Consider the following 25233-nt stretch of genomic DNA (forward strand, 5'->3'; position numbering starts at 1 on the left):
TTAAGAAAAATACAGAAGTACAAATACAGAATTCATGTGCAAAGACACAAAGATATAGAAGTAAATACGATTTATTAAGAGAAAAGGAAATCACTGCACATTACTGGAGACTTGGAGTCTTCTGAACCCGCTGAGGCAACTGACGAGAAAGGCTTGCTTAGAACTGCTTCCTGTTTGCAAACTGAAGGCAGGAAACTCTCCACACCCAGGTCACAGGAGCCTGTGGGAGGGAGGGCCCGAGGATGAGCTGCCTTTGCTGGGGGCCAAAGTGCCTGAATGTTCTTGTCAGGAGCAAAGGAGTGGAGAAGCCAGCTGAGAGGGGCCAGATGCGTGCAGAGATGGAGGTGTGCCCGGGCAGAGGCAGGCAGCCGACTGAGGTTGCCAGGGAACTTTCAGTGGGAGGACAGGAGTCTTGCTGCCCACAAATCATAAAGAAAATTGAAAATAGGAACTCAGAAATCGGTCACAGCATGAATGAGAGATCAAAAGTTCTCTTAAACACTTCCGTGTTTGCAAAGAGTGTATCAGAAAAAAATCCTTCGGTAAAGATCTCCTGTGTTGTGTTTCTGGAGCAGGCAACTATGTCAGCAGGCTGCAAAAGGTCATGCCCTCCTCCACACAAGGTCACAAAAGGAGCCAACAGCAGATGAAATGTGCCTCCCTCGTCTTTACCGAGGGGCCAGTGAGCTGTGCGCTGCAAACAGGGAAGCCAAGTTTATGTCCTAAGACCACAGCCAGAGCCACCGGTTTAGAACATCAGTGCAACATCAGCCATTGCCCATGAAACCGCAGCCTTCTTCATAATGAGACATTGGCTCTGGGGACACTTTTCTGCATGGCAGAAAAATGTGATGGGTGCAGTAACCCACCATTACTCCAGTGACACTCCATTTTGGATGACACAGCCTTGTGTACCAGCAGGGTTTCCTTCTATTAGTTATAATAGGGAAAACCCATGAACTAGGGATACAACTTCAAATAGAAGTCACCATGATAATCCAGGGGAGTCACTGAGGCCAGGACTTGGGGCACAAGTCAGGATGCACAGAGAGGGGCCAGGCCTTGTCTGGGCTCTGGGACATGGTGACAACATCACTGCTGGCTCTCCTAGCCTTCACAGGATGTGAACTGAAGGCTTTGGCTTAGACGCTGAGCACAAGGTCCTATTGCTATAGAAGCAGAAGCTCCGGGAAACCAGACACAGTCTTAGCCAAGTGTCCACAAACTCAAGGGAACCATGGTATTGGAGTACCTTCTGTACCATGAGGTAAGGCTTAGGTTTAACTGCACTTTCAAATATATAATGTTTCCCTGAATTGCCCAGTAAAATCACTCTAAATTAAAAAAAAAAAAAAAACCTCAAAAGCCTGACTTTACTGAAATGGTGAGAGTTTTATAACTGTCTTAGAGAAAAGAGAATTTCAAAGACAAAGCAAAAGATAAGGGCTTGCCTAATAACGGTGTCATTGTCTTATGGCTCCCATCAAATCAATTAGAGAGGAAACTCAATTTATAAAGGGGTGAAATGAGTTTTTACAATTCCTTTCAAATAACTTATAAGTGTAACCTGCTGTGGCCGCCACCGCCTGGAGCCTGGAGCATTAGCCTGGGTCACCTCCACCACCACGTGCTCTTCTCTCCCGAGATGACTTGGGCCACTGGCCACCAGGGCCCCTGCCAGGTCCACTTGGAGCAGCATGGAGTCTGCATGGCTGCTGAGGTTCACAGCTGGGGGAGCGTCAAGGTGAACTACAAAGCAAGGAGGAGAGGCCTGGAGGGTCCCCCCCAACACCTTTCCCACGTTCCCAGGGAACACCCATCTTGGAAAGTGCACAAGGAAATGTATGTCCAGGCCGTCCCTTCCACCTGTGTCGCTGCCCTGACTGCTCCTACCTCTTCAGCCCCTCACCCCTGACACACGCAATTGGTTTTGCTTTGTTTAGTTGTGTTTTGAATCCTCTGCATTTAGGTGGTGTCTCCCATCCTACTATCATCTCTGCTTCCACTCTTTGCAGCCAGCATAAAACGCCTGCCCCAGTTCCTGGATTCATGATGAGCAGTAGACAAAATGGCTGCATGAATGAACAGATGAACTAATCCACAGCCATGCCCAAATCCTAAGGTGCCTGGTGAGAAATCACAAGGAGAACTGAGCAAGAAATCTGAAATCGGCTAAATCAGTGAAGTCCACTGCAGTGAGAGGAGCGAAATCCATTGCGAAGTCCACTGCGATGTTGTGGTGTCAGCAGTGACTTGTGGATCCCAGCAAACTGCAGCCTGTGGTTGAGCCCACCCCTGCAGACAGCTTTGATCCTTGCCTTCAGCCATGCTGAACAGTCTGCTGTGCTGCTAACACAAGGGCAGTCCCCTGCCTTTGCTTCAGATGCCTCCCCCAAATCTGGAGAACCACACTATCTTTTGAGATCCTGCTCAAGCTCTCCTCTCCTTAAATCCTTCCTTGTCATCCACAGCCTGAGTGGATCCTCACTCCTTCCTGCATCCTCCATAGATCAGGAGGATCTACGTCTTTCAGACCTGACTTGACCCGTCCCTGCTGTGAGCCCCAGGGCCACTCTCCTCGGAGTTCCTGGCTCACAGTCTCCATGCTGTTCTTCTAATAAGCATGATCATCTACTCTACTCTGGTGGTCCCAGCACAGAGGCCCATGTCCCTTGCATGGTGGGGAGAAAGACACACGAGCAAAGCACTTCTGAACAGCAGGCAATGTACTGCTGTGGTATATGGAACAAGGCTGTGAGATCCACCTAAACTGTAGAGTCCCCTCAGGCTTACCCTTCAGTTTGCTTTAGACCTTATCGAACGCTGGGCTAAGGTGCACTGGCCAGGACCTCCTCCTTGACCAAACTTGAGTCAGGCTCCTCTGAGCCCTCTTCTCAACTAGGCCTTGACCTTGGCCTGGTGAGCCACAGAATAGGGGTGTTAACATCTTATAGGCTCTTCCTCCATGAACCCCAGCAGGTACTCACAGGGAAGATGGGTAGAATGGGGAGAACCTTGAGAAAGCCTTAATTTGCTGAGGAAGTACATCAAATCTGGTAGCCTGAGGATGTGGTGGAACCACAGCAGCTGGGGGCAGGTAAGAGAGGAGAGCAGCTCTACCCCTGAGGGAGGGGTAGGAACAGGGCAGAGCTTGGAAGACAGATGGAAAGAGGCTGAGAAATTCCAAGTGTCTGGGGCACTGAAGGGTACCATGGCAACTACAAACTACAACACAACCAACCTCTAACTAGATTTACACAACTCCCCCCACCCCAAAACTAAGGCCCTTAGAAGTTAAGGTGTGGTCATCTCCAAGCTTAAAACTTTACCTCAGTGCTATGGACTGAATGTCCATGTCCCCTATATTCATATTTTGAAGCCCTGAGCACCTGTGTGGCTATACTTGGAGACGGGGCCTCTAAGGAAGTAACTGAGGTTAAATGAGGTCATAGGGTGAGGCCCTGATCTGATAGGATTAGTGTCCTTGTAAGAAGAGATACCAGAGAGCTCTCACTCTCTCTACACACACACTAACACACACACACAGGAAAGGAAAGGCCCTGTGAGGACATAGCAGGAAGGTGACCATCTGCAAGCCAGAAAGAGAGCCCTCACTGAAATCAAATCAGCCCACCCTGACCTTGGATGTCCAGCCTCCAGAACTGTGAGAAATAAATGTCTGGTGTTTAAGCCACCCAGGCTGTGGTATTCTGTTATGGCAGCTGAGGCCTACAAAAAGGCAAGAGAGCCCAGAGTATAAGAAACCAGGCAATCATCAAACTCAGATGACACAGCCAAGGAAAGAACCAATGAACTTAAAGATAGGTCAAGAGGAACCACCCAAGCCAAAACACAAGAGGGTAGGGGCAGGGAACAGAACAGAGTATCCAAGAGCCACAGGAAGCCGGGCCTTAACTAAAACGCACTGTTTGGCTGCTGTCACCCTTCCATGGGGAACCTCACCACCACCCACCCATCGCAGTCTCACTAGTGCCCCTCCCCTTCTGTTCTGAAGCCTCATCTTTCACCAAACGTCCCGGAGGAACAAAACACACACAGGGAGGAACGGTAATTGCTTAGGCTGTGACCTTGGGCAACAGTCATGATAGTTTTCGGGTCTCTTCACTTTGTGACTCAACCATGGGCGACTGTCCATCTCAGTACAGGTTTGGATACAGTAGCTTTCCAGCGGTGACACAGCCAGCAACTGCCAGAACTTTCCTTGATCTGGATACAGGCTAAATAAAATCTGTAACAATCAGAAACATTTAATGATAGATTTGTGGTGTGAGAGCAATAGGATTTAAGTAACTTTGCTAAGAGCTGAAAATATGGGTATGATAATGGTGCTGCTTCATGTATCCAAAATTCACCAGCTTACTCTAAATAGCTTTTCTGAGATATTAAAAGATAAAACTCTGATCCATTATACTATTTTCTCCTACAGCGGGCCTTGATTATTGATAATTGCCAATCTTAAGGATTAAATACCCAACCATAAAATTAAATCATCAGGGGAGGGTAAACATGGTTTTCCCATACTGGAGAGTAGGAGATACAACCCATATGATGGTGGGAGCACATGCTTGTGGAATTTTCAGAGTATCTTATACTTCATCAGAAAGTAAATTAAAGTGATGATGAGATAACAGATTACAGAATTTCAAAACAAATTCCTCAAATTCTGTTTTAGACTGTGTCCACAAATCACCAAAATTTCAATTACCAGAAGAAGAATGAAGACTAGACACAGAGCTCAGGTCAGCTCTCATGGATCAGGGGAGACTTGGGCCACCCATACTTCCTCCTTGGATACCCCAGTACACCCACCCACCAGGCTATGCTAAGCAGCTAGGGTTTCAGAACCACACAACTGTGTGAATAGGAAGTAGAAAGGCAAACTGGTAGCCAAAAAAGTAAACTCATGAAGTTTTCAGAGTTCAATGCAATTGTTTTTTTGTTCTGTGCTTAGATTTCCTTTCTCTGTGCCACTGTTCTCCTCCCATGTGGATTATTAAAGAATGCCTGTACTCATTTCAATTCAGCCAGAATTGACTTCATGTACCCTTGCTGTCTGAAATGCAACATTGTTCCCTATATGTCACACTGAGAAGAGGAGACTCTTGTCATGTACAATCCTGCACACACACAGAGCCCCAACCCTCATGCCCACACACACAGATAATGAAGACCATGTATTCACAGCTACACGTGGTCACATACACAGCTTCCAGTCACAAAGGGCACCCAGCATGGCTGTCACCACAGTCTGCCTACAGAGAAAAGCCACAGCCACACCAGTCCTGGAGTCCACAGGGCACAGGTATGGAAACGCCACTCACCCACCCCTTCCTTGCTCACAATCTCATACCCTGTCACAGCGGCACATACCAACCACCTACTGGTGTCTCCCAAAAATGGCCCACACAAACTATCCTATGCCAATGCTAAAAATAGGTAACTATTAACTCTAGCAATAACTCCCTAGGCACACACAAAACCTCAAAATGCTCACAGACCGCAAAAGACCCACACGTCCCACGGAGGCATGCACACACACAAACACACAGCCAGGCACTCGGTACCTCACACCCATGTGCACACACACAGGCACACAGGCAGACATGGGGGCCTCACACCCACATGCACACACACAAATGGGGGGCCTCACACTCACTCATTCAGCAAATATATTTTGAGTGCCTACAATGTGATCTCAGCTAGGGCCACATCAGGGCACACACCACACAAATGCTGGCAGTGAAACTCATGACCCCTCAAGTCAGAGGGAACACTTAGGTCACCTCCAGGGCCCTGGCTCTGTAGCCCTCCCTGGGGATGTATGGGCAAGTAAAATCAGAGCAGCCTCCAGGGAAGGGGCAAACATAGAACTTCACTCTCTCCCAAACAGGGTGGTTCAGCTGGGAGCCATCCCAAAGGGGCACTGAGACATTCCTGAGGGCACCCATGATTGCTGGATATGTCCCAACACAACTAAAGAGTGTTTACTGCATGTGGTTGAAAAGAGAATTTGGTAAGCCGCTTAAGGTGGGAATTGAGACCTGGGGGCAAGCTAACTGCCTTCCACAGAGCAAAGCCAGGTCCTCAGGGCTTCCATTGTATGACTGGAGACAACAACAGAGGAGCGTTGCTAAGGGCAGGCCTCCCTAGCCACCCCCAGGCTGCCATCCCACACACCCTCAGTAACTCCTCCAAAGAAATGTGTGAGCCCCACACCTCAGGTGCCCTGCTACCCAGCACAATGCACCCGGGGGCTCTGCTGAGCAGACAGCAGAGCTCAGGGTGCCATGGTACTCACAGAGCACAGCACCACAAAGACAAATAAGCCCGTGACTTTCAGCCACCGCACACAGCACCTGCAAGAGAAAAGACAGGCCCCAGGTCACACTGACAGCAGTCTTGCTTACACGTGCCCTGAACTGTCAAACCTCAGATGTCCGCTGAAGCCTTGGGTAATGTCTATCTCAAAGCACATGTGTGAAATTCTTTCTATAACATGGTATGAAGGAGGATACTGCTGAGGACAAAAGCAGATTGGTGGAGGTTATAGAGAGGAACAAACTGAACCCTGAGTGTCTGAACACTGCTTCTTACTGGAGATGCTGAAGTTCAAGATTTGAGTCTCTTCACTAGCCTTTTAAAGGCTCTAGTTTCCTGGAAACAAGCTTTATCTCGGCTCTCAGATTCATATTTATCAATTATTTTCCCCTAAGTTTTCTGGAAGGTAGGAATATGGATTTGATCATCAAATAAACATCGACTGAGACATAACCAAACAATTCAAGAAAGAAATTGCAGTGCTATAACCGGTTGTACCAGCAGAGTCCTTTAAGAATTCCTTAGGAGATAATTCAATAGACAACCAGGCCCTCTGAGGGCTCCTGATGGCACACTGGCCCAGTCATCATTACACACTTCTTAATTGTGGCCCTCAGGTCCTTGGTGAATGTGGGTCTGGCAGCCACTCCAGGCTTATCTCTGCTCCTGTCACCTCCCCAGGGCCCACCAGATCCTACCTCCTAAAGACACAATCACTGCCTAGTGCTGGGGGGTGCTCTCCCCTGGCCACTCCTCGAGAGCAAGCCCTGGGGTATTTGTGCTATGCCTTTGCAAAAGGAAGGGTGTTGGTACACAGCCTGTGCTTGACACATGTTTGTAGAATGAAGGATTAAAGTCTATATAGGGATATCTTTTTCAAAACCTTTCTGATCCTTTCAAAATGGTAAAATCTTGTTTTGCATTCTCTCAGATCTAATGAATTTGATGAATAATATTTCACCCTTCCAAATTATGATCAATAGCTCCTATTCAAATGGGAATCAAAAAACATTTCCTTTTAAAGCATGAAGCATTAATTGAACTATTTTTTATATACATTTTTTTAAACATCTTTATTAGAGTATAATTGCTTTACAATGGTGTGTCAGTTTCTGCTTTATAACAAAGTGGATCAGCCATACATATGCACACGTCCCCACATCTCATCCCTCCTGCATCTCCCTCCCTCCCACCCTCCCTATCCCACCCCTCTAGGTGGTCACAAAGCACCGAGCTGATCTCCCTGTGCTATGCGGCTGCTTCCCACTAGCTATCTATTTTACGTTTGGTAGTGTATGTATGTCCATGCCACTCTCTCACTTTGTCCCAGCTTACCCTTCCCCCTCCCCGTATCTTCAAGTCCATTCTCTAGTAGGTCTGCATCTTTACTGCCGTCTTGCCCGAGTTGAACTATTTTAAATACTAATTTCTTTCTACATAACTGACATATACAGCAGAGCTGACCATCCAAAATAATTTTTACAAGTTTCTTCAACAATCATGTGTAGTACTTTCTAGACATGTTAAAAAGAATGGCACTAAGTCTTTCAGTTAAGTGGCAAGTTTGAGGCAACTATTCTGTGAATCGTAGAAGACAAAACAACCACTGAATGTAAAGGCTTAAATGTACTTGGTTCTATTTTCCATGGTATGGGACATTTGAGGAAGCTCGCACCCTCTGCAGTTGTGAGGCAGCCAGCTGGGGAAGGGTGTTAACAGCGTCAGTGCTTACCATCATGGTGACCTATGGGGCCAGGTCCCTGTTCACACACTTTCACATGATTCAAATAATTTTATAGCACATTAATCGGCCAATATTTGTCTCACCTATGAGAAGAGCTAAGACCCGTCAAGGTGAAGAAACTACACATGGCTGGGAGGCATGGTGGGAAAAGTCATCTCCATGGTCAAGCACTGGTGGGGGACCTGGGGTCACATTCCTCCCCCCACCCCTTTGCTCCTCTCACAACCTGCATGACCTCAGGCAAAATCCTTACCCTCTCTGAAGTACGTCCTTCACCTGCCTCTCAGGATTGCCTGAAAGATCAGGAGGACAACTGAGAGTGAGCCTCTCTAGGTAAAGACGGATACACTTTGGGATGCGGGTAGGTACGCTTCTAATCAGCCCTTCAAACAGCTTCAGAAAAGCTGGGCCCCCTAATGTAAAGAAATAATAACACTAATATTTGATAGCTTCCTGGTGTCTTCTCACCTATCCATGGGTTTTCACATAGACCATTTTAGTGGAAGCCCACGGAAGGCTGTGGAGCGAGGGGAATGCCAGGCGACAAGGAGAGAGTTGCACGGGCATGCCCGGCCCTGCTTGTTGCTCAGCTACCTCGGACCAGATACATAATGGGGACCTTGGTGGTCCTGGTATTCTGTCCCTGGAAATGCCACTTTTAAATGTGTGGCTCTGAACAGAACCCCTCCTTCAAGTAAATGCTCACGCAGAAGCCTCAACAGACAAACAAGGGAGAGATCACTCCTGCCCCGACCCTCGCGGGGGGTGCTGCAAAACTCCCTCAGATCCCCAGCGCACGTGCGCCCTCTGCCCTCCTACGCATGCGTGGAGGACTCGGCCTCTCTCTGCCCCACCTGCAGCTGCATGACCCCTAAAAACTCTCCTTCTCCTTCCTGTGCAGAACCCTTCTAATAACGTGCTTCATCACTGACTACAAATGATAATATCAGCTTCTAAAACACCACGGGGACTACTTCATCCACAAAACCTCATGGGCGTGAAGACCCCAGCCACACAACAGAAAGGACAGGTGTGTAGGGTGTTAGTCATTTAGGTCTGTAATTGGGTTTTCTTGTAGCCTTAAAGGCTCCATGCTGGTTCGAACGCCGCTTTATCTGTCTTCCAGGGCCTGGAGGAAAGGAAGATTACCTTCCAGGAAGGTGCCGCCTAGCCTTCTTCCTCACCTCCACCCTGTCCTCGGGAAGGGTGTCGTGAGGGCAATACCTGCACCGCGCCCCACTCCCCAGCCCAGTCCCAGGTGGGCGGCGTGCGCTGTGCGACCAACACCCTGTGCCGGTGCTGGCACTCCAAGTCTTCCTACCTCAACTTGGAAAGACGGAACTTGATGTGAGCGCTGTCCAGAAGCTCCCCCTTCTCCGAGGAGGCGGATCCAGAGGAACCTACCAGCTCTCTGCTCAGCAGGGATCCGCCCTCCCACTCAGCAGAGCTGTTCTCCCAAGATTCTTCAGCAGTGATGAACTCTGGGTGGTAAACGGGCACGCACCGTGACCTGGAAATCAAGGTTGTGTGGTTATTTTCACGGAAATAGTAGCATCTCCAAAGCAACACTTCATCTCAGGGGTGAGCATGAAATGTACAATCAATACTTGTTTTTAAAAGGACCATCGATATTGTAGTACTGTCAGACTGGTGGGAATGGGTCTTTCTTGACATCACACACCCTGGACTGGAGGGAAATCGTCTGGGGTCACACAGTCTTCAAAATAAATTGTGGACCTTCAAGAAACATCAGCTTGTTCTGAGTTTGGAACTTTCCAGTAAAGCTTTTTCTGGCTCAGATCAGCTCCAGCTCATTTCAGTTTTTGCTTTCTCTTTGATTGTGCTGGAGTTCTCAGTACCTGGTCCTGTTATACTCATCCTGAAGCACAGTGAGTGGCATAAGCCTTTTCTCCTCTTTGTAGGTATCTATCTGTAATAGAGATGTAGGGGATATGGTCTACCTAGCTTTCCCACCCAACATGAGCACGAGCAGGAGTGGGGAACATCTGTACTGGACTAGATGGGCCCAAGAATGGGACCTATATCTAGAAGGATGAATCAAGGGGTATCATAAACTTTTATCAAAATTACATGTGGATATATCCATTTAATTTTGGTTGAATCCCTGAACAACTGAACAACTCATTCAGTACAGATTCTCAGTCAGAACTTGACTCTAGTAAGGTTGCACCAAGCCCAGAATTTTCCTGTGGAAATACATGGAATACTTGTGGGGTGGCAATATTGACACAGGAACCACAATCTATTATGTTATGCCTCTCAAGCTATGCCTTTCGAACCCAGTTAGCTCAACAGGGCATTGTGATTCTCCTGAACTCTTATCACTGCTTTAGGACTGGTTCACAAGAAAAATAGTCTTATTCATAAGGAGAAGTTCAAAGATGCAAGTTAGGCTGTGTGAAACCAATATGTAACAAGATAATAGATGATGTTGACAGTGTGAAAACTTTGAAAATAATCAGTAATCTTGTCCAAGAATTTTGTGACTGGGAAATGTCACAGATGTGTGAGGAATAATATCACAAACCCTCTCAACTGATGAACAAACACAACTGTGACTAAAATTGGAACCAAGGAAACTGTTTTTAAGTAGAAAGAGGAAAGCTTATGTCACTGTTTCTGGAGTAGTGCATTGCAATAGAACTTTCCATGGTGGTGGAAATGTTCTCTGCATGTCCAGTATGGTAGCTACAAGTGCTCATTGACCACTTGAAATGTGTAACTGGAGAACTGAATTTTTAATTTTATTGAATTTTAACTAATTTGACTTTGAATAACCATGTGTGATATGTGGCTACCATGCTGGTCAGTATAGGTGTGGGGCATGCTTTGACTCTTAGCTGCACACTCCTGCCCTCAACATCTTGAAAAGGACACATTCTCTTCTGAAAATATGTAAATTAATGGATGTTATCCTAATAAGCCATTTGATCAAATTAAAACTGCAACAAAATAATGCTGGCAAAAACTAAAGCATCAAAAAGACCTTGCCACCACTAATACCTCAGTAAGCCTCATGCAGAACAAAAAAAGGAAAACATTTTGTAAGTAAACCTGACTCATGTTCTGCTCCTCTGAAGTGATTTCTGTGATATGAGGCACAGCTCAGCATCCCAGGGCCAGTCTCTGTGTTCCACAAGCCCAGGATAAATGCTTTCACATTATTCATTTTCCAGAGAAGCATGAGTTGTAAAATGTCTCAGGCCTTAACAGTTTACCAAGTAGCTCAAAGGAAAGCATTAAAAAGAATAGATTGTAAAGTGTTGGTTTTCAAAGTTACTGATTAGAAGAGATGGAAGAGAGTTGCTATCCCCCGGTGGTAGAGGCCTTGCTGGGCACTGGGCTGGCAGGCATAACCACGGATGACACAAGAGCAAGTTCCAAAGTCAGGACATGAATTTGGTGTTTAAGAGCAAAGGAGAAGAAGCATTGACTCTTGAAGGAGTTGTGGAGGAACCAAGGTTTCACAAAGGAGGTGACATTTGAGCTCCCTTACACCTGAGTGGGACTGACCTGGAGAGCCAGAAAGGAGAGGAGGTCCCTCTAGTAAAATGGGCTAAGTGGGAACTTTTTCAGGGAAACACAACTTGTCATCAGGGGTCTCCTGGAGGAAGCCACACTGGCTCTGCATTGGGAAGTGACAAATCAAGACTCCTGCACCCTCTCCAAATCCTGTGAACTTGAGTCTTAGGATGGTGAGACCAGGAACCCACATGGCATATGAGCACCCCAAAATTCTGATGCACCGTAAAGTGGGATGATTCCCCCCCGGAACATTTACAGACAGGGCTGGAGAGAGGGTGGGTAGTTCCTCAGAGGCTGTGGGAGAGAGGCCGAGTGCAAGGGTCAGTGGGCAGGAAAGGAAGGCCCATGACAATGTCACCAAGTTTGGAATGTGTGGGCAGTCGGGGGACACCAAACAGATGGCTCAAGCTTCTGGAAGTTTGTCTTCAGAACAGAGGATGGAGGCCTGAGCCAGGGCCCTTCACCCTGAGGGAGAGAGTCTGTAACTCATCCTACAGATCAACTCTGCTCATCGGTTCCAGAACCACCCACGTTTATCCTCAAAAGGAACTTCAGATTTACAGGAAGTAGAGTTTTCTTTTAAATCATACATTTTTCAGCTTCGTAACTACTGACATTTGAGCCAGATAACTCCTTGTTGTGGGGACTGTCCTGTGCAATGCAGGATGTTTAGCAGCATCCCTGCCCTCTACCCCAAATGCCAGTAGTACCCCTCCCCCATTTGTGACAACAAAAATTGTCCCCTGACAGTGCCAACCTCAACCCTGGTTGAGAAGCCCTGGCCTGGCAAGATGGCCTTTCCCAGCTGTGTGCACGCATGAGTGTGTACATGTGCTATTCAATCACTGCAGGGTTATGCTCAAGGTTACTTGGCAATTCATAAGGCACAGAATACAACCACTAGAATCATGAACACACATTGAATCGACAAGGATCTAGCAGAGACCATACATGTCAGGTAAAAATTCATATCTCAGGAAGAAATTCTCCAGCATAAGTGCAAAGGATAATGCTCGGAGATTTCTTAATTTTATAGGAAAGAAAGAAAAAAACACCTCACCCTTTCTCTTGTGAGAAATTCCTCAGCAAAGGTGTGTTTTCTGTAAAGCAGGGGTCTTTAGAACTGGAGCTGAAGAACTGGGGGAAAGGAGGGTGAGACCTGAAAAACAAAGTGAAGGAAAGGGATCACCAACACAAAATGATGGCTGTGCTCACTGGTGGTTGCGGCTAGATTCAAGAACGTGCCCAAGAGTCAGTGGTACATCTTCTTTATCCATTCATCTGTTGATGGACACTTAGGTGATGTGGCACATATATACAGTGGAATATTACTCAGCCATAAAAAGGAATGAAACTGAGTTATTTGTAGTGAGGTGGATGGACCTAGAGACTGTCATACAGAGTGAAGTAAGTCAGAAAGAGAAAAACAAATACCGTATGCTAACACATATATATGGAATCTAAAAAAAAGAAACAAGAAAAAGAAATGGTCAGAAGAACCTAGGGGCAAGGCGGGAATAAAGATGCAGACCTACTAGAGAATGGACATGAGGATATGGGGAGGGGGAAGGGTAAGCTGGGACAAAGTGAGAGAGTGGCATGGACCTATATACACTACAAAACATAAAACAGATAGCTAGTGGGAAGCAGCCGCATAGCACAGGGAGATCAGCTCAGTGGTTTGTGACCACCTAGAGAGGTGGGATAGGGAGGATGGGAGGGAGAGAGATGCAAGAGGGAAGAGATATGGGGACGTGTGTATATGTATAACTGATTTACTTTGTTATAAAGCAGAAACTAACACACGATTGTAAAGCCATATACTCCAATAAAGATGTTAAAAAAAAAAAAAGAAAAAGAAAAAAAAAAGAGTCAGTGGTAAATTTCACATGTTATATCTGAATTGTAAAAAGCTGGAGTTTTAGGAAAGAAAATTAGAAACAACTCTCCTCCCCAGCCTAAACCAGATTGGAAGTGCAAAGCAGAAGCTCACATAGACTAGATGCTGTGGGATCAATACTTTTAGGCTCACTTTAGCATTAAAATATGTTCCAGCCATCTTTGCCATTCCATGCACAGTTTTTCCTCAAGAAAACCATTCAGAATCTGATGGGCCTGTTTATATTCAGAAAATTCTGTTTCCTAAGATCACAATATTTAAATATCACACATTTAAAATACCCTAATAGCTTCCCTTGAGAGATTAAGCAGCAGAAGTCAGGCTGATGGAGTCATAATGAAATGATAACCAGGATAGCAGGGAGGGAGCTCACAGGGGAACAGAAGCCACAACTGAAGCAAAGCAAAGGTTCACACTGCACAAGACCCCCTTCTGCTGTGCTTTGGCCTGTCCATAAACTTATCATCCAAATGAGGAGCTTTGTGAGAGGGAAATAAAGGCAAAGGCACAAGAGAGCCCCCCACCCCGCATACATGGTCACCTTCATCAAAAGACATAAGATGTTAAAAAGCAGCCAGCTTTTCATGAAAAGCTGTGGAAATCATTTTCATTCCTAATTGTTGGGAGTACGTCATTTTGTACCTTGCCCTTCCATGGTCCAGGCCATGTGGAACCTCTGTGGATGCTGTGATACACTCATCTGGCAAAATAACAGCACTTCAGATTACAAATGCAGAGCAAAGCAAAGAAAAATATTTCCATCCACTTTCTCTTTCTCATTCAAGCATGCACCTGTGACACAGACAATAAGACTGGTCTTATGGATTAGAGAACCCCTGACCTGTATCTAACAGCACCCATCATGTCACACTGAAGTCAGGAAAGGAGTCTGTCTGGAGCCAGCGAGTGTCCTCTGGGCACCACCTCAGGTTGGTGCCCAGAGACTCAGCCACCACAGCCAGGGAGCGGCAGCCTTTTGTGCTTGTTGCCACCACAGATGTCCCTGTGCAATTCTCACTATGCCCCTGGCGTGTGGAATGGAAAGTGCAGGAAAGAGGGAATGCGGACAGCCCCGCCACAGAGCATAGTGTGGGTGCCATGGGTGATAAGCTCAGAGTTAGAGGCAGAACCTGAACTCTTCAGAGTCCAACCCCTCACGGAAGACAGAGGGATCAGGAGACCCACCAGCTTCACCCAGCATCATTGGTCAGTTTTGCACACTAACTGAGACACAGACTCGAGGCTGTTCAAGATTGGTGACCCAAATTCTCCCTCTGAAGTAGGAGTCTGGCTGTGTGCTGGAGAAGGGGAACACCGAGGAGAGTGGGAAAAGTTTGGGATAGCTGCCCTGGGTCATAAAATTGAGAGGGGAGAGAATCAACTCCTGAAAGGACTGCTGCTGGTAACCTTGGGGTTGGAAGTTTGCGAGGGTCTCTGCCAGGGCACCTGCCCCATGAGGGTCGGAGTGGGAGAGCCAATGCTGCGGTGGTGCTGGAGGAGCAGTGAACACAGGGTGGGAGAGAGGCAAAGGGACGCAGTCCTGGGCACAGGATGGAAGAGGAGGGAAGCTCTCCACAGCACCAGCAGGAAGAGGCGGGTGCATGGGAGGAGGCTGACAAGCTTGACGAGCTCAAGGAAGTGCTGGGCATAAGAGGGTAGGAAGGCCAGAAGTGGAGGACCTGAAGCTTTCCCAGGCCAAACAGCTCTGGGCAGACATAGGCAAAGACAGTCATAGGTGTGAGCGTGGACACTGCACATGGAGAAAAGCCGTTAGAGGCAAGGAGGTAGAGGGGACTTTGGAGCTGAGAGTTTGGAGTGGAGCTCATGAGAGAATGACTCATGAGAATGACCGTGACTGAAGGAAAAAGGAAAACAAAGACTCGAGTGTCAAAATCCCAACAGCGTTGCAGAGAGTCCCCAGAACACCAGTATGCCAGCACAAAAGAGGGTGCTAATGAGCCCTTAGAAAATCATAGTAAAAATTAATTCAGACAAGAAACATCAACAGATGCTAAAGCTAATGGGTAAAAAATTCAGATGAGGAATGAGATGCTGACATTTCCACAAAGCATTAATTACAGAAGGGAAAAGAGCAACTTCACAATGGAAAAGCCTGGTGGACATCACCTTAATCAAGTGATCAAAGTGCACGTCATCTGTAATGGGTCTAAGTGAAAGCAAGCACCACCTAATATGATGGAATGAGAAGTGCACAGCCTCACTTCTCTGCTGTTGCTGCCAAAAATGTATAACCTGAATCCAGTCAGGAGGACACATCAGGCAAACAAAAGTGAGGGAATCTTCTATAAAATAACAGGACCCTAATCTTCGAAAGGTTCAGCATCATGAAATTAAGAAAAGATTGAAAAATCCTAGGCTAAAGGAGACTGAAGAAACATCACAACAAAATGCAATATGTGCTTCTGAATTGGGTCCTTTGCTATAAAGGAAGGGCATTATTGGGAGAGTTGGCAAAACTTGACTGGAGTTTCTGGATGAACAGTTTATGAAAGTTTTTCATATTATTCTGTAACTTGTCTCTAAGATTAAAATTATTTGAAAATAAAATAATAATTTGTAAAAGTCCAGAAGTAAGCCTAAAATTAGCAAAAGAATAAGTTAAAACTACTGATTAATCTAAATAACTCATGAGATTAAATAATATTCTACATAAAAACTATGTAAAAAGGAGACTAATTTTTAAAGACTTCCCAATGTCTTTTCCTTCTCAGTAATAAAGTCTTTTGCAGATTTTCCACCATGTTGACTCAGGGAAGGGATGGCCAAGAAACATCTTGGAAGGAAGACCATTTAAGCAGAGTTGGAACACTCACTGTATCACTTTCATGTGTAAGTAATTAACTCTAGTTTCTATAAATGGGCCCCTGTCCCCTTGATGAACTGGCGAATAGGATGCCACTTAGTAGTTGTTCAGTCTCCTGTTTAAAAGTCTCTTTTTATGTATGCATTCATTCCATTCAAGGTTCAAATTCTTGATCAGGACAATTGCTCCCTTTCCAAGGAATGCCACATGCACACAATTGCACCCCATTGGTGGAAGATTGTAGGAACCATATGCCCCTCATCACAACAGTGCTGCTTCCACCAAGCCCTGGGGACAATGTGCAAGCTTCCAGCATTCTCTGTTATGTCTGCTGCAAGGTCTTCACATTTTACCTTTCTGATCCCTGTCAGGCTCCTCAAGTATGCTGGCAGATGGGAGGTATAGGTCCCCAGCAAACCTGCTCAGGATTGTAGACCAAGGATCTGTCTCAGACCACCCACACCGATACTTCTCTGGAAATGCTAACATACCCTCTAGGTGGACCACAGCAAGTAGTGAGTGCTCAGCCAGGCCAGCACTTCCCTGCTAGCCTTACAAAGCTATCATCCTGATGCTATGCATTTTTCTTTTTTTATTCCTAGTTTGATATACAAAACTGAGCAACAACTTGTTGTTCTAAGCCAGATCCAAACTTCCTGTACCTTTGTAGGGATAGAAAAGTACGTCCACTTAGTATCTCAAAAATATTATCATTATGTGATGAGACATTCTTTCACATGAAAGCAGCAGGAAGTAACAGCAGGAATGGCAGAGTAAGGACTTGAGAAAATTCTCTCCATAAAAGGAACAGACACTGACAAAAACTGTCAAGACAATATTATCAGAACTTTGGAAATAAACCAAACTCTGCAACAATCCAAGGAGCATTTATTCAAGAATAATGGCTGAATACTGACAAGAACAGTGGCATTTTAACTTGCCCTATTCCCACATCCCTTATCCCATTCCATGGTAAACTTGAAAACCAACAGCCCTGCAATGACAGTGAAAACCAGCAGCTTGGTAGCCACTTGAGGAAGAAGGATTAGGGTTGGAGCACCTCTAAATTTCCATTACCAGAGAACTGTCAGTGAGATGTCTGGCAGTATCCTGAAACACCCCACTCAACAGGTATTGTCTGTATTTGACCTAATTCAGCATTCCCATAGTGGACAGTCTTTACCTCAGGGGCATTTGTCACAGCCAGCAGCAACTAACATCACAGCTACCTGAGGCAGCAATATAGTTGGGGCTAACAAGAAGCTGACCAAAACACTTAAAAGGAAAAGCTGGGGAATGAGGTGTTGGTTGGGGCTTTTGGAAAGCTCCAACACATTCCTGGGAATCTAGAACCCACATACATGTACAAGGCTGTGTGCATTTCCAGGGCTATGCAGAGGAAAGACCTGAGAAGGCACTAAGCTCTCATCTCTGGCTAACCTTGAGGTTCTGCACAAGCAAGAAACGAAGAATAAGACAGAGTGCCTGGCTGAATGCTGAAGGCTTATCCCAGCATGCACACACAGCCCCTTGGCAAAAGCAGGGAGATGTACATGTTCCAGCCATTTAAGAATATTTCTTCCCAGCCACTAAGCTAACTGAACAGAGAAATCCATGGCCACATACAATAGAGAATACAGACTTAACAAAATTAGTTCAGGAAAGTCACTAAAGAACAGCAACAACCATAAACCCTAGGAAAGTGAAATAATTTGATTTCCAGAGTTTTCACATTATTTTATTTTATTTTTTCAACATCTTTATTGGAGTACAATTGCTTGACAATGATGTGTTAGTTTCTGCTTTATAACAAAGTGAATCAGCTACACATATACATATATCCCCATATCTCCTCCCACTTGCGTCTCCCGCCTACCCTCTAGGTGGTCACAAAGCACGAAGCTGATCTCCCTGTGCTATGCGGCTGCTTCCCACTAGCTATCTATTTTACATTTGGTAGTGTATATATGTCCATGCCACTCTCTCACTTTGTCCCAGTCCACATTATTTGAGATGTCCAATCTCAACAGAAACTTATGAGACATGCAAATGTATGTATGGCCCATATACTGGGAGGGAAAAATGGTTAATAGGAACATTCCCTTAAGAAAGCCAGACATTGGACTTCCTAGACTTTAAATCAGCTATTTTAAATATGTTTAGAGAAAACTCTAATTCAAAAAGATACATGCACCCCAATGTTCATAGCAGCACTATTTACAGTAGCCAAGTCATGGAGGCAACCTAAATGTCCAACAACAGATGAATGGATAAAGAAGATGTGGTATATACATATACCACAGTGGAATATTACTCAGCCATAAAAAGAATGAAATAATGCCATTAACAGCAAGATGGATGGACCTAGAGATTGTCATACTAAGTGAAGTCAGACAGAGAAAGACAAATATCATATGATATCACTTATATGTGGAGTCTAAAAAAAAATGATATAAATGAACTTATTTACAAAACAGAAATAGACTCACAGACATAGAAAACAAACTTATGATTACCAAAAGGATAAAGGGAGGGGGAAGGATAAATTAGGAATTTGGGATTAACAAATAAAAACTATCAATACTATATATAAAATAGATAAACAAAAAGGACCTACTCTATAGCGCAGGGAGCTATATTCAAGATGTTGTAATAGGGACTCCCTGAGGCCACAGTGGTTAAGAATCCACCTGCCAATTCAGGGGACACAGGTTCAATCCCTGGTCCGGGAAGATCTCACATGCCGTGGAGCAACCAAGCCCGTGAGCCACAACTACTGAGCCCATGTGCCACAACTACTGAAGCCCATATGCCTAGAGGCCGTGCTCCACAACAAGAGAAGCCACCGCAATAAAAGCCCACGCACTGCAATGAAGAGTAGTAGCCCCCACTCGCCGCAACTAGAGAAAGCCCGCACACAGCAACGAAGACCCAACGCAGCCAAAAAATAATTAATTAATTAATTTTTTAAAAATGTAATAACCTAAAATGGAAAAGAATCTGAGAAAAAATAGATATATATATATATAACTGAATCACTTTGCTGTACATCTGAAACTAACACAACATTGTAAATCAACTATACTTCAATAAAAAATAAATATCATTAAGGACAATTTTTTTCTAAATTAAAAAACAAATATGTGCAAAGAACCAAAGGAAACCATATCTAAAGAACTATATGAAAGTATAGGGATGATGTCTCACAAAATAAAGAATATTGACAAAGAAAAAGTATAAAGAAAGAACAAACAGAAATGCTATAATTGTAAAGTACAATAAATGAAATGAAAATTTCACTAGAGCAGCTCAACAGCATGTGCAGAAAGAACATCTGTCAACCAAGAATTCTACAGACAACAAAACAATACTCCAAAAGAAGGAGAGAGCAAAATGGCAAACCAGGAAGCTCCAAGCTCTCGTTCGTCCATAGAAACATCACATAAACCAGAAGCTGTTTGAACCAACTTTGTAGGAGCTCTGGAAAATAAAGGTTTACAGCAATCAAAAGAGAAAAGACCATCTTCAAAATGATAGGAAAGTTTGGGGGCATTTTATTTGCCTTTGCCCCACTCCGTCCCTGGTGTGGAGGTGGTCTTGGTCTTGAGCAGGTGGCAGTCTGGTTCCCAGTTCCCCCCAATCCTTCAAACTAGAGGGAGCAGAAATGACCTTATTTGAAAATTGTTGTGTATGTCTATTCTAAGTTGTCTTGGGGATACTTGAAGGATTAATGTGTGATGAAAGGTGCTCATCTCTATTTCATATACCTCCGAATGCAGATGGGAAAATCAGCAAGCAGTGCTCATAAAAGCTACAAGGGGACAACAAACCCACAAGCACCTAAGGCAAGAGATTATGGGTGGAGATACACAATAGAACATCTAAGACCAGAAAAGAGATTGGCATGAGAGTCTGGGAAATTAGGATGTTCAAAACTAGGCATGTATACAAAGGAATTTAGAAAGCCACACACATAAGCTCAGGAAATTCCTGAGAAGAACTTAAAATTTCACCTCAAGCTGATCCCTAATTCAGAGGAAATCTAGCTAAGTGGTGAAGGAAGGAAAGAGGGAATGAAGATTGAATTCAGTCACCAATGGCCAGTGATTTAATCAATCATGCCTACATAATGAAATCTCCATTAAAAAAAAATCCTATAAGACAGGTTGGGAGAGCTTACAGGTGGGTGAATGCACCAAAGTTCTGGGTGGGTGGTACACCTGAAGAAGGCATGGGAGCTCTGTGCTTCCCCCACCCTATGCATCCTTTCCATTTGGCTCTTGCTGTGTTGTATCCTTTGTAATAAATTAGTAAACATAAGTAAAGATTGTTCCGGAGTTCTGTGAGCTATTCTAGCAAATTATCAAACCTGAGGAGGGGGTCATGGGAACCCCAAATTTATAGCCAGTTAGATAGAAGTACAGGAGGCCCAGGAATTGTGACTGGCATCTGAAGCGGGAAGAGTTTTGTGGGACTCAGCCCTTAACTAGTGGGATCTGACTCTAACTCCAGGTAGATAGTGTCAGAATGGAATTTAATTGAATTGTTAAACATCCAGTTGATGTTTGCAGAGAATCAGAGAATTGACTGGTATCAATCTTTGGAGGGAAATAAACCTCTCATTTGGTGTCAGAAGTGTTATGAGTAAAAACAGCACAGTTGATATCATTTCAAATTAGATTGCTGTAACTTCAGGATGTTAGATGGAATCTTGATAGTAACCACAAAGAAAATATCTATAAAATATATTAAAATGGAAATGAGAAGGGAATCAAAATATGTCACTACAAAAAATAAAGAGAAGAAGCAGTAATGGAGGAAATAAGGGACAAAAAAATTATATAAGACACAAAAGATACAAAATATATTATCTCTTTGATAATAGCCATTCTGATTGGTGTGAAGTGATATCTCATTGTAGTTTTGATTTGCATTTCCCTGATGATTACTGATGTTGAGCATTTTTTCATGTGTCTGTTGGCCATCTGTATGCCTTTGGAAAAATGTCTGTTCAGGTACTCTGCCCATTTTTTAATCAGGTTATTTTGGTTTGGGGTTTCTTTTGATGTTGAGAATTGTGCACTTTAAATGAGAAAATTGTATGGTATGTAAACTATATCTCAATAAAGTTGTTTTTTAAAAAAAACTTACTACATTTGCTAGGGGCATGGAAAGTTCACCCTTAGTTGGAGGAGAAAAAAACAGCTTGTATGCACAGATTCAGATAGGTAGGTATGTGTAACAAAGTTTTCTTCTAGTTGCTCTTTTTGCCTCAGTGCATGTAAGAAATGTAGAGAATAGGAAACAAAGAGGTCCTCAACCTATAGGTCCCAGCATGTGATGTAGTAAGAAGCTACTAGTCTCCTTAACATTATACACAGCATTAAAAAATTCACCCTGAGGTTTTAAATGAAATTGTATCCAAGTCCTCCAAAACTTCATTCACACTAACTTGGTCAACCCAATATAAGGCAGTTGTCCCAGCATTTTCCCCTTGCTTACAGTCAACTGTGGCTAGCTCCTGGCACCATTAAAAAGTGCCCCTTTCTTACTGGCACTGCCAACTTCCTCAATCTGGCTTGAGCCAAGAGAAAAGGAAACCCCACTGGGAATTACCTTTATACTCTCTGCCCCTTAGGCTCTGGCTTGGGAATGAAGGTAAGGGCTTTACCTGCTTGTTGACTTACTGACATGCTCTAAGTAAAATGACCTCAAAGGAGTTTATTAAACTGCAGTTTCTGCTAATAATCTGTTAAGTCAATTACTCCCAAATGTACATTCAGACGTTTTAAATCAAGGAGGAACTTGGGGAAAACTCCCATATCTAACACAGAGCCCAATAAATAGTCACTTAAGAAATATTTGGTAAATAAATGGGGAGTTTTAAAAGCAAGAGCTAATCATAGTTGGAAGAATAAATATAAACCCAGAATATCTGATAGTTATTTTTGTCAGACTTATTTAAAAACAACCTCCCATAAAAATAATGGCAAGACGGGAATAAAGACACAGACCTACTAGAGAATGGACTTGGGGATATGGGGAGGGGGAAGGGTAAGATGTGACAGGGTGAAAGAGTGGCATGGACATATATACATTACTAAATGTAAAATAGATAGCTAGTGGGAAGCAGTCGCATAGCACAGGGAGATCAGCTCGGTGCTTTGTGACCACCTAGAGGGGTGGGATAGGGAGGGTGGGAGGGAGGGAAGAGGAAAGAGATATGGGAACATATGTATATGTATAACTGATTCACCTTGTTATAAAGCAGAAACTAACACACCATTGTAAAGCAATTATACTCCAATAAAGATGTTAAAAAAAATAATAAAAAAATAAAATAAAATCAATGGGAGACTAATAATACATAAAAACAACAATATGACTAATAAGTTTAGTTTTTACATTTCTTTAAAAAAGAAACAGAAAAGAGAAATACATCTTCTGAAACAAAAGTACAAGTCACTTGCACGGTATGCTACCAGCAGTAGATTCAATACACATGTAATTCACTCCCTTGTTCAGTGGTTCTGGTATTTAAAATAATTTGGTACAAGTAAGATCTTTTCTCTTTCAGTTGCAAAGCTGAATCACTTGACACTGATGATAACAGTCACATAAGTAACAACTACAAGAAATTTAAATTTCTGTAACTATGTACATTTTACATGCCAGAAGTTAGCATGTACAGAATTATATTCCTAAAAGCACTACTACTTCAGTGTATAATCTTCAAATTATTCTAGATTTTCGGATACTGTATTAAAAATTTCAAAAGGTTTTTATGTATCATATAAATTATAGAACAGAATGTTAAATTGCCATATAATGGTAGGTACTAAACACACTTCAAACAAATTTCAGTGTAATGGAAAGAAATTGTGTTGGCTATATGGAAATGGTAAATTTCCAAATCAACCTACTCAATAAAGATTCTGAAATTAAAAAGAAAAAAAAAAAACCTGGGAATTCCCTGGCAGTCCAGTGGTTAGGACTCTGTGCTTCCATTGCAGGGGGCACAGGTTCCATCCCTGGTCAGGGAACTAAGATTCCATTTGCCGCTCAGTGCAGCCAAAAATAAATTAAGTAAATAAATAAATAAATAATAAACAAATAAAAACTTAACTACAAAGCTACAGTAATCAAGACAGTGTGATACTGATGTAAATATACACATATAGAGCAATGGAACAGAATTGAGCGTCCAGGGGGAAAAAAGTTACATTTATGGCCAGTTGATTTTCTAAAAATAGCCAAGGTAATTTAATTTGGCAAAAAGACTTTTCAACAAATGATGCTGAGACAATTAGATAATCACATGCAAAAGATTAAATTAGATCCTACCCCACACCATGCACAAAGATGTATCACAACCCTGTCTCCCACCCTGTACCCAGCCTTTCTCTTAAGTGCCCATTGAAAGTTGCTGGAGAAGACCCTGCAAGTGTGTGCACACACCCCTTGCATCTGTGGTACCCAAGGATCCTATATTCTCATGCTAGCTTACACTCAGGCTTTAGAAATTCATTTTTTTTAATTCAGCTGGTTTTTTCTTACTATTTTTACTATGTCCCCATATTCATCCTGTACTCTGCCTATAGTTAGAAAATGCCAGTGTTCCACTTCTCATTGGAGGTACTTATCTTTTCCTAGATTTATGGCTAGTTAGTAGGCCTGTGACATCAGTTCTCTGATATGTTCCCCAAAAATTGTGATTTGGGGGATTATCTGTTTTTTCTCATTTTTGGAGCGTGAAATGACAGCCTTAGAGCCAGATGTCAACATTGCTATTTATAATGTCCATGATATTTATGTTCATTAAATCTATGGATTACATTAATCTATATATTAATTTATCTTCTTTATACTTAGCCTTCTTTTCTAAGCGTATGAACCTATATTTCCATGCAACTCTCCTTTGATAGTTCTGCTAATTTTATATTTTGATTAATAAATGTCATGCATCTCATTCAGTATTTCTGGATATTTTTGTTTATTATGAATGAGATGCACTTTAAGAGAAAATTTTCTGGATAGAAAATTTTATTTCTAGTACATTCTGTTACTTTACCATGTAGCTTCAATAGTTTTTCAGTTAATTCCTGTAGATTCTTTGCAGTAGTAGTTACAAATAATGATGATTGCATGGCCACTGTCTTAGTCGGTTTGGGACTGCTATAACAAAGTACCATGGACTGAGTGGTTCATAAACAACAGAAATTTATTGTCACAGTTCTGGAGACTGGAAGTCTGAGATCAAGGTGCCAGCATGGTCAGGCTCTGGCAAGGAAGCTCTTTCAGGTTGTAGAATGCCAACTCCTCACTGAATCCTCACATGGCAGAAGGAGGGTGAGAGAACTCTCTGGGGTCCCCTTTATAAGAGCATTAATCCCATTCATGAGGGTAGAACTTCCTGTAATATTGTGATTTATAATAAATATATATGTAGTTTGGTCTTCATCCACAGTTTCTGGCTTATAGCTCCTAAGACCCTTTCTAAGTGATAAGAGCAATGGGAGCATCTTTTGTTTTAGTATTTGGTCTTTTGTCTTCAGTTCCTGAAATCACTTCAGAACCAAAACTGTGAAATGGGTGCCTTATTATTCATATCAAGCCCCTTTCAACCCCAAATGAGTTTATTTTAATGACATGACTTTTGGAAATCCCGTAGGGATGGTTGGGGGGTCTTGTTGCCAGGGGAAGCAACCTTGATTATAGGGTTGGAACTGTCAATCCCACCCCTGAACTCAAAGGAGGGGAGAAGAGCTGGAGGTTGAATCAATAATCAATGGCCAATGATTTAATCATTGGCCTATGTATTGAATCGTGCATATGTACTGAAGCTTCCATTAAAAGCCAAAAGAACGGGGTTTGGAAAGT

General features: G+C 43.5%; 1 protein-coding gene across 11 annotated transcripts in view; it reads right to left on the reverse strand.

Moving 5' to 3' along the window:
• OCA2 (OCA2 melanosomal transmembrane protein) overlaps positions 1-25233 on the reverse strand; it is a 279191-nt gene that overhangs the window by 203927 nt on the left and 50031 nt on the right. For 10 of the 11 annotated variants that reach the window (XM_068545344.1, XM_068545345.1, XM_068545338.1 and 7 more), the window contains 5 exons: positions 12690-12788; positions 9405-9593; positions 6320-6377; positions 4177-4249; positions 1568-1728 (listed from right to left, as the gene is read on the reverse strand). In XM_068545344.1, coding sequence (XP_068401445.1) covers positions 1568-1728; positions 4177-4249; positions 6320-6377; positions 9405-9593; positions 12690-12788 — 580 coding nt within the window. The remainder of the gene's footprint in view (positions 1-1567; positions 1729-4176; positions 4250-6319; positions 6378-9404; positions 9594-12689; positions 12789-25233) is intronic. The other variant, XM_068545349.1, reaches the window with a different exon arrangement.

The sequence above is a fragment of the Eschrichtius robustus genome, chromosome 5 (genome assembly GCF_028021215.1).
Source record: "Eschrichtius robustus isolate mEscRob2 chromosome 5, mEscRob2.pri, whole genome shotgun sequence".
Classification (NCBI taxonomy): Eukaryota; Metazoa; Chordata; class Mammalia; order Artiodactyla; family Eschrichtiidae; genus Eschrichtius; species Eschrichtius robustus.